The sequence below is a fragment of the Hipposideros armiger genome, unplaced genomic scaffold (genome assembly GCF_001890085.2).
Source record: "Hipposideros armiger isolate ML-2016 unplaced genomic scaffold, ASM189008v1 scaffold_188, whole genome shotgun sequence".
NCBI classification, from domain to species: Eukaryota; Metazoa; Chordata; class Mammalia; order Chiroptera; family Hipposideridae; genus Hipposideros; species Hipposideros armiger.
In genome coordinates, this window is record NW_017731538.1 from 2,318,857 (window position 1) to 2,329,315 (window position 10,459).

Genomic DNA, 10,459 nt, shown 5'->3' on the forward strand with positions numbered 1-10,459 from the left:
TACTTTACTTCTTCTGGCTTCAGGCTTTCATACAAGCTTTCTTACACTAAAGAATTTCTTGACCCCACCTCCATAATTTTAGCCTGTTCTCATCTTGAGAGCAAGTCCTGATGGTATCTTGACACAGGGGTCACTGAAAGCCAGTTTCACCCCACCAATCCCTCACTTCTTTATAAACCAGTAAATGTCCACTTTGTGTTGAAGCTGGCTTGAGTTGCATATCAGTCACTTATAACTGAAAATGTCCTGACCAATAAAATACATGTGCCACACTTCTACCCAGGTATCACCAGAGCAAAATGCAATTTCAGACTTTTCACTTAACACTCATAATGTCGTAAACATAAGATAGCATTCGTTATCATTTTCTCATATTGCTCTAAATGTTTCAGAAAACTCAAGAGCATGTTCATAACTACTTCCTGGCTTTAGAATTGATTGGTGACAGTTCTCATACTTGAAGCAGTTATATATGTTTAAAGAGTCCTTTATTTCAAATAATTTATATCAAGTAGGTAATCGCGGAAGGGAAAAGGGCAAACATCCTATTCAAGACTACCAACTTGTCTACAATACTTGAGGTTTGTAAAACTAGAGTCTTTTTCCGGTACTAGCATGTAACTCCTGCTGGGTGATCTTAACCTGGAATTCTCCGGGAAGTCAGAAGGCCCACTCGTGAAAAACACCCGAATTTCCTGCTCCCTTACCTGCTACATTAGTGCTACGTAAAGTGAGATATGCAGCCTGCGAACACCCATAGCCATTAATTACCATCCCACAATGAGATGAAAGCAAGCGCTGAGAAACTTTTATAACAACTTGACACTGCACGATATCCAAGAGTATGATTAGTTTTCTAGTAATTCTTTTTTTTATTATTACAGTTAGCAAAAGTATCAGTCCACAACAGTAGAGATGAAAAATGTACTCCCAGACCTGTACAACTACACATCTACAATTAAGTACCCACCACTGGCTCTCTTTCTTACTCCTCTAACATCCTACCCTATCTAGCGAGAGAATTGCCCCATCATCCTGATTTTGCCACAGAATTTCTCAGAAGAGTAGCCCACACTTACTTCCTTGGCCTCCAATCGTACCTCAACCTACTGTAACCGGGTTTCCACAACCAGATGACTGAAACGAATCTCTCAAAGCAAGCAGCAACCTCTGAGTGATCACTGCTGCCTCTTTCCCCCCACCCCTGCTCGGCACTCAAAGCTTTTCACCACTAACCTGCCCTCGACAACTCCCCTGGTTCTCTCGTTTCTGGCTGCTTCTCTTGGCTTTTTGCTGCCTCTTAATCTTCTACCCTCAAATGTTCCTTTTCCTTTGAACTTTCCCTCAAACACACTGTACCTCAACCCACTCCCACTTCTTCAATCATTAGCTCAAAATAGGTAAATTCCAGATCTGCACTTTTAGTCCTCACCTCTTGGTTTGAGCTCCATTCCCCATCCCCAAATGCCTCCGGGACTGACCCGGTGTGTAACTGCCACAATTACAAATACATTGTATCACAAGAGGGCTGCCTATGCTCCTTCCTCCTTCATTGAAGGGTTTTTCTGCACATGCCGGGCAATATGGGTAAAGCAGCAAACACAGCAGACAGGGTTCTGCCTTCTCCGAACTTATGTCACCAGGGTGCAGGCCAGACAAAATAACCAGATGGTAACTGTCATTAAGGAAATACAGGGCAGTGTAATATTAGAACAGGTGGTCAAAGGGGCTCGCAAAGAGGTGGCACCTGAGCCAAGAGCAAAAGGAGGAAACAGCTAAATGGAACAGTTGAGTGAAGCAACTGATTTGGGAAATACATGGTGTGTTTTAGGGTGTAAGAAAGCACATCAGCTTGAATGTAAGTGAGAAGCAGGAAGATGACCGTTCCTGGTACACTGTGGTAAGAAATTTGGATATTACTCCAAGCGCACTGATATGACAACTGATTTTAAGCAGCAGTGTAACGTTTAACTTATGGTCTAAAAAATATCCCTTTGGCTGCACTGAAATAGCTTTATGGGGGCAAAATGGAAATAAAAAGACTACTTCAGAGGCCCTAGTAGTAACCTGGGTGTAAGATAAGGAGCTTAGACAAAAGTGGCAGAACAAACAGATGACAGATCGATCCATGATTCCAATAACCTCTTACCTGACTACCTTTCCTTAAATCTACACTTCCATTACTCACACTACTAGGTTAGATCCGGGCACCCCTTGCTCAGAATCCTTGGCAATTTTCCATTATATACAGAAGGGCCATCCTACTTAAAGCACTCACAACCCAAGCTGAGTCTATTGTATCATTTTTTCCCAACTGCACTTAAGGTCCTTTTAGATTAAGCTTCTAATCGCAGGATACGCGCTGCTTCAGCCAACTCTGTGCCTCTACCCAGGCTTTCTGCCGGCACCTCCACCTGCTCCTCTCCGTCCACCTTAAATCCTACCAATCGCTCCAGCTTCAGCTATAATACCACTTCTAATTAAGAAGCTTCTTCATATATTACAGGAGGAATCGATCCCCTCACTTCTACTGGACCTGACCACTTTTGCATGCTTTCCTCTCTGTCTGCCTTAACTCTACAGTCCCGGCATTCGTTTTTGCCACTCCTAAATCTTCCTCCACTAGATACTGAATAATTTGTAGGAAGTAAAAGCTCCAATTTATCCATTTCCCCAGAACACCTAGTAAATTCTTGTACAAAGAAATCTGTTCCCATGAAAATACCTTTTTTTCTAAAAAGGACTTTGAAACTTTATAAGCAATCATTGGTTAAATATCTGTGAATGGTCAAGTAATTCTGAAAATGACCACTTTACCATCACCTCCTCCTATTTACCTGCCAGTTACCTGTTCAATGGGCTTGTTACGTGTAGGAACGGAAAAAGAAATAAATTACAAAAAGTGGTGAAAAAGTTAGAATAAGAACAGGCTAGGCCCTAAGTATATATAACCATGTTACTTCAAATTTCACAAGTCAAAGGGTGAAGTAAGGAACCAATTTATATTATAAAACTCGAAAGCTCCAAATTTAGAGAATTATCAATGTAAGATGAATGTCAACAGGGCACAATGTCCAACTCTAAAATATTACAAATCCTTAAACAGGGAGAAAATTCCTAGGACAGGAATTCATGACTGACAACTCAGGAAATCCTGTTTGAAAGAATTTCAACATATCTACAGAAACACACCAGATTCTAAAGTTAGAAATGTAACCTCAAATACTAAATGTGCTAAAGAGCAGGACTGGCAAATCACGGCCCACAGATCAAATCCGGTCTGCCATCTGTTTTTGTACAAAATGGTTTTTCCAATCTTAAATGAATTTTTAAAAGAAAATTCAAAAGAAGATTAATATTGCATGACATATGGAAATGGTATGAAATACAAATTTCAGTATCCACAAATAAAGTTTCATTGGAACAGCCACATTCATTCATTTAAACATTACTTATGGCTGCTTCAGTGCTACAATGGCTGAGTTGAGAAGCTGATGCAGAAATTATATGGCCCACAAAGCCCAAAATGATATTTACTATCTGAATATCAGAAAAAGTTTGCCAACCCCCAGCTATAAAGATTTCAAGCCATAGATTAAGAGGACTACAAGGCACCTCTAACTGTATGATGGCAATCAAATGGGAGAGATTTCAGCTCCAACCATGGAGTAACAGGAACCGGATTTACCCTCCTACCTCACTCAGACCATCAGAAAACTGGAGTAAATATGTGAAACAATTGTTCTCAGACAGTATATACCAAGCAGCGTAGGACTACAATCCCTGATGGAAGAGAAACAAGGTAAGCCTTAAAACTGCCCTGGCTTTGTGCCTAGAGGCACACTCCAGATTGCAGAAGGGATGGGGAATTCTAAGCTGAGTACAAATGTTTTCCCTGAGCTGAAAAGGCAGACACTGGAGATCAGGGAGTTTGAGGCAGCTGAAAGTTGCAGGACAAAGTTCTGGAGAGGAGAGAGCTACACAGAAAAAGAGCTCCAAAAATATGCATAGGGTCAATGAGTCTTGGCTGAATTTTAAAATACCCATGTTCAGGGTGAAACTCCAGGAGGCTGGGCCAAGAATGACCCAGAAGCTGTGAATAGAAATGATGCCCAGAGCTCACATGGGGCTGCGAATTGTTTCAGTTCCCACTAGCCAAAGTGGAGAGTCCTCACTGATTACTTAGGGCATTCAGTAGAGACCCCAAATGGGCCACACCCAGGAGTGATTCTCAACTATCCTGGGAAAAAGCTACTTGAAACTGCATGAAGCTTAAAAACAAGCCTTAGAAGAATACAACTGAACTGACTGCCAGAACAAAATCCAACAATCTTTAAGACAACAAAATCTAGGCACCCAAAAATATAAAATACACAATGTCTAGCATCCAATCAAAACTTTAAAGAGACAGGTGAAAAAGCAAGAAAATGTGACCCATAACTAGAGAAAAATTAGACAGTAGAAACATTTAAAAATTATAAAGAGGAAAGGTTAAGCAGAAAAGAACGTCACAATAGCTATTATAATCATGTTCAAATATTCAAAGCAGCCTTTCTCAACCAGGGTTCTGTGAGAGAATTAAGCTCTATAGAAAGTTATTTAAGTGATTGTTTTCTCAAATCTCCCAAGGATGGTACACAGCTAGGAACATTCTGGATGCACAGAAGGGAAGTTAATCCATTACAAACAACAGATAAGGCATTAAACTCAATTCTCTGGGAACCCAGTTGAGAGAGGACATAATGAGGAGAGAAAGAGTATATTTTAAAAAAAAAAAACATAAAACAGAACTTCTAGAAAAGGAAAAGGAAGGTATGAAATGAAAATTTCATTGGATGGGATTAATGGCAAATTAAACAATTGCAGAAGATAAGGTTAGGAAACTTCAAGATGGAGCAATAACAATGATCCAAATGAAGCACATAGAGAAAAAAAGTAAACTGAGATAACAAAATGTAACTTTCAGGCTGCTTTGCTACAAATTATCTACTCTGAATAAAATAAAAGGTTTCCTATTAAATCTGGATATTACACAGTTTCTTTTCATCTGAAGTTACCCATGATAGATAAAAACTTTCTCAACCGAAAGTACTAATAAGGATAGTGTTCTAGTACCAAAAGCCACAGGATAAACGTGGTATCTTCCTTGGCAGCAATTTTAGTTAACATTCAAATAAGTGTGTGTGCTTTGCTTCAGGTGTTTTAGGCTTCACCCTCAGATGCATTCACCCTCCTCTATCCTCTGTGGTTGGGGTTCTCATCAAGAGCACTTCATTAGAAAGAGTTTAAGAAATAGTGACTTTAGGAACTATTCAAGAAATCACTGAGGAAGGCCAAGCCATTTCACATCAATTCGTCTACTAAATGACCAATAATTGACTTTTAGATTCAAAGCCTAAGGTATTGTTGGGAAAAGGCTTAGAGCTACTAAAATTAAGTTTCCTCCAACACTCATCCTTTCAAGAAGCCACCACAATAACAAGGCATCAAGCATCATCTTGTGATAACAGATCAATTTTAATTCTAGCACCTGAAGCTATACAAGGGTATGCTTTATAAACCTCATGGGACTGTTGTACACGTTCAATAAAGTGACAACTGTGCAATACCACTCAGTATCTCAAAATCAGGAACAAACTTTTGAATTGTTTAAACACAATCCACAGAATTCAAAACAAAATCAGAAGCTAACCACAGTTACACTAATTGTCAATGAAAAGTTTTACAAGTACTACTTGATAGAACAGTCAATATCTAACAGGGGGTGTTGAAAGTGATTTCAGATACTCGTCCTGTTGTACTGTATTGGGAAGGTTTCTTGAGTAGCTGTGTGACTGGCCAAAGGTGCATACAACCAGGACCAGTAAAGTTCTACCGCAGATTCTGTAGTTTTCACTTCTTTTGTCAGTTAAAAGTGAACAGTGAAAATTAAATACTTATCTTTACATATACACAAGGTATGCTGTGAAAGTACAGTTGCTTACAAACATATAAAAATACTTGTTAACTAGTTTGATAAGAAAATAATGTATAAAAGTATATAGCAAAAACATTAATCATCTCTGACCCTGGAAAGGTCAATTCCATATTTTATATTACAAACAAAAACAGTTTTAGTTTTTTTGAATCCCTTATCCAGAAATACTTAAAAAGGAAGACAGACAGAAATTATTTATTTTTACTCCAACATGATTGTGAAAAGAGTTAAATTAGAAAACCACGAACATTGAAACGCCTAAATCCAGAATGAGTCCAAAGATTTGGCCACATAAGATATTATCATTTTTAAGAGCAGGAGTAATAATAAAGAGTTTTAAAGTAGTTTTTAATCAATAAATACAATAGGCATTTTGGTATTTTGGCTACTGGAAAACAAAGGCTGTAGCATCAGTAAAGATCTGAGATGTCTCACTTTTGGGGATTCAATTCAGTGTAAAATTAATTGAAGGTGACATCAAACTTTTTAGAGACAGACAAAAATTCACATTTTTAAGAAAAAACTCCCTATATTTCTATTTAGAGTAATAGTAGGCAATATGATTCCAGAAGTTAAAAGTTATTTCATAACCTATGACTTCAGGTTGGCAAAGAGCTTAGGTTCCAAAACCAATCGATCCCTATTAAAATGTAAGCCCTTAAAAAAGAATGCATCTGTGTACGCAGATATATATTTAAAATAATCAGATAATCTTTGAAGCAGCCTTAGTGTTTCCTTTAAATCTGCCTTGAAATGACCATAGGATTAGCTTCACGGGAAGGATTAGCCAGCTTCTTGTTCTAAGGCTACCATGGTGATCATTTGTCTAAGGCTAGAAAGGTACCAATGTGATGTAAACCATAAGGAGAGACGATGAGGGCTTTTCCTGGCAGTTGGTAGCTAACACTCAAGGGATTCTTAGAAAATGACACAATGGCAGCCTTTCTTGTCTTTTTCTTTCCGTGTCGGCTCTGGTGAAGGAGGACATTCCTGCTCTTGAAATTTCCTGTAAGAACAGAAAAATCCACATAGAGTTGCCTTCTTGGTAATGTATTAGTACAACTGCAGGTTATTTTTGGACAAGTCTAGTGCACAAACATGCTTTTCAATGTGGAATTTCAACTAGGGAATAACAGCAAATCTTTGGGGTAGGGGAGGCACAAATGCTTCACCAGTGTAACAGAGCTGTCTGCGTTTCATTAACGGGCAAGTCTTAAATCAGATGAGATGCTGAGCTCAGTAGCCTCTAAATCCCCTTCTCAATTTAAAATTCCATGACTCTGAGATATACTTAAGAATAAACACCCATCATTAGAGTACAATATAAAATCACCCTTATGAGGTATTCGTTTCTAACCCTGTTCTACCACTCACGAGCTGTAAGTCAGTATTAGACAAGTTAGCTAACCTCTTTGAGCCTCCGTGTTTTAGAAGGCAATAATAAAACCTCACCTTTTATAGTTGCTATGAGGATTAAAGAAGATCTTGTTATGTTTAAATGCCTAACGGTACCTGGCATAAAAAAGCCTCTCTACCCCCTCCTCTCTTTTGATTGATTGATGATTATAGATTCTGAGGATCAAAACCAAGGACAAAATATTTCAAAAAGGCAGTAAAAATTATTTTAAGAAAGCACTGGTGTGTGTGTGTGTGTGTGTGTGTGTGTGTGTGTGTGTGTGTGTGTGTGTGTGTGTTAAAATACACATAACATAAAACTTACCATCTTAACCATTTTTAAGTGTCCAGTTCACTGGCATTTAAATATATTCACAACTCGGTCAGGTTGCTTTTCCTGATTCTGCTTTCACAACATACACTAGGTAAGGAGAGTTTCCTTGTCTTTTCTAGTGCCCAGTTCCCCACTGCCAGCTGTTGTTTACTGGTGATAAACCTCTTGCCACAATGATGGCAAATGATAGCATCTTACTGGGTACTAGTAATAGCATCCTACTCGGTACTAGTAATGAAAGCATCCTACTGGGTATTAGTAACGATAGCATCCTACTGGGTACTAGCATCCTACTCAGTACTAGTCACGATAGCATCCTACTCGGTACTAGTAACAATAGCATCCTACTGGCTACTGGTAACGATAGCATCTTACTGGCTACTAGTAACAATAGCATCTTACTGGCTACTGGTAACGATAGCATCTTACTGGCTACTAGTAACAATAGCATCTTATTGGGTACTAGTAACAGCAGCATCTTACTGGGTACTAGTAACAGCATCTTACTCGGTACTAGTGTTCTTAGCTGCAGCTGCCACTACTGATGATAATGTTCCCGTCTTTCAGTACAGAAACCCCCCAGACTCTAGTAATATTGAGATGTTTCTTTCTTCTCTTGGGTTCTTAAAAATATATACCCTTCGACGTAAAATGAAGCCAGTGAGATATAAAACTGAGGAAAAATGGAGTGTGACTCCTGACTGTCTGCCCAGAGAACTGTCTCCCTCTGTTGTTAGTGGTTTGCAGAGCCCATTTTCAAGCGATGGTGATTCGGTATCATTATATGGCCTGTGGTGTGCCTTTATCCTCACCAGTTTACTGCCTGCATTTCCAACAAGCTCCTGGTGATGTCCTGTTGCTGGTCTGAGAGCCACATGAGGGACGCTCTGCTCAGGTGAGCGCAGGTGGGTGGCTCTTCTAGGCCCTTCCAGTCACCACAAGCTGGAGCTGCTTCCTGGTCAGGTCAGCTGCTTTCGACTCAGGCACCAGGTTTTACAGTGTTTGTCACAAGTGAAGACTATGGAACCAACCCTGACTCACCATTATTTTCATTCTGAGTTTCAGATTCGGGGGCTAAGAGCCAGAATAATTTTTTTTTTTAAAGGAGAGGTGGGGGCTAGATTTTTCTTCATGTTAGATCAAGAAACTATTGTTTTAAATGATTGGATTAAATGGTGTATTTGGTGGCAAGAGAAAGTCTAGAATAAACACTGTGTCTGTAATGTTAATGAATTTTAAATGTCCACATTCACACCTTTTTCTCCCTTCAGCCTCTCTTTAAGAAAGTTGCTGCTGAGCTGGCTGGCAATATGCATATTGTAATAAATCTTATATATTCTTCATTACAAAAAAATTTTAAAAAATAAAGTAAATACATTCACAATGTTGTATTAATACAACCATCACCAGCATCCATCTCCAGAATTCTTTCATCTTGCAAAATTAAGACTGTACTCTTCAAACTACTAAAAAAACAAAAAACTATAATCTTTACTTTTTCCCACGCCCTTCAAAGAGAATGCTTGGGCAAGAGGCTAAAAATTACAAGAAGTCCATAGCTCAGATATCAATTAAGCTTAGATACACAATTAACATGAGCCCACTCCACATACCTGTCCAACTATGGAACTAGCAGAGAAACCAGCCGATCCAGAGAGCAGAGGGTGAAGTAGGGCTCAGAATAATCACATCAAACCCTGCCCAAGAAAGCACCTCGATCTTTCTCTCCCACAAACATATACAGTAACTCCAGGTGACTTCAGCCATCACCTCAAGATTTCTGGAACCCATTAACACTTTCTGAGCCACAGGGGCCTCCTAGGCCAGCTACCAGAAACATTCTTTGTAGTCTGGATATATACTTCCTGGCCTCTGGGATGGTAAATCTCTACTACTTGGCTTGCTCTTTACCTTGGAGGAGTTGGGTAAGAAGCAACGCTAAGAGCACAGGCTCTGGAATTGGAGATACGGAATTCAAGTCCTAGCTCTGCCATTTAATACGTCTAAGCTTTGAACAAGTTATTTAACCTGTTTTCTCATCTGAAAGTGGGGATAAATCAAAGTATTTGGCTTACTGGGTTGCAGTGAAGATTAAATGTATTAATAAGATATGTAAAGCACTTAGCACAGTATCTGGCAGAAACTACTACTCAAATGTTAGCTGCTGTCATCACTATCTTCGTACCACCACCATCTTTGGAAGCTGCATAAATTATTTCCAAAATCCCTATGTGTATACTCTCTACTTCATTATACCTAAATAAGGTGTTATATGTAAGAAGTACCTAGAATATATGTACTTAATTAAAAATTTTAACAAACCACGTGTATTAATCCTTAGAACAGAATCATTCCTACATACAATGTCCTCTTCCTTACTAAAAACATCAATGGTATTTTTTTTCTCAGTGAACAGTTTTAAAAAGCATGGTATGATTACCTGTCAAACTCAATGAACTAAACCAAACTTCTAGAATGTGCTTGCTTACCTTATAACCCGGACAAGTTCATGGAAAGCTTGATCGACATTCATCCTAATCTTTGCGGAAGCCTCCATGTATATTACCTTCAGCTGTCGTGCTAACTGCTGTCCTTCTTCCTGAGTTACCTGCAATTCCAAGAACTGCGTGTGAGGTCCAGTATTAACAATTAGATCTGGGGCCGGCCGAGTGGCGCGATGGTTAAGAACTGGCTTGGGACGCCAGAGGGCCCCGGTTCGGATCCCACATATGAGGGCCAGTGACACTGCCCTC

The 10,459-nt window shown here is 39.2% G+C and overlaps 1 protein-coding gene across 1 annotated transcript in view; it reads right to left on the reverse strand.

Moving 5' to 3' along the window:
* Positions 1–5,496: 5,496 nt before the first annotated feature.
* RRAS2 (RAS related 2) overlaps positions 5,497–10,459 on the reverse strand; it is a 21,410-nt gene continuing 16,447 nt past the window's right edge. The window contains exons 4-5 of the mRNA XM_019652853.1: positions 10,196–10,314; positions 5,497–6,983 (exon numbers count right to left, since the gene is read on the reverse strand). Of these exons, the coding sequence (XP_019508398.1) occupies positions 6,896–6,983; positions 10,196–10,314 (207 nt within the window). The 3' untranslated portion in view covers positions 5,497–6,895. The remainder of the gene's footprint in view (positions 6,984–10,195; positions 10,315–10,459) is intronic.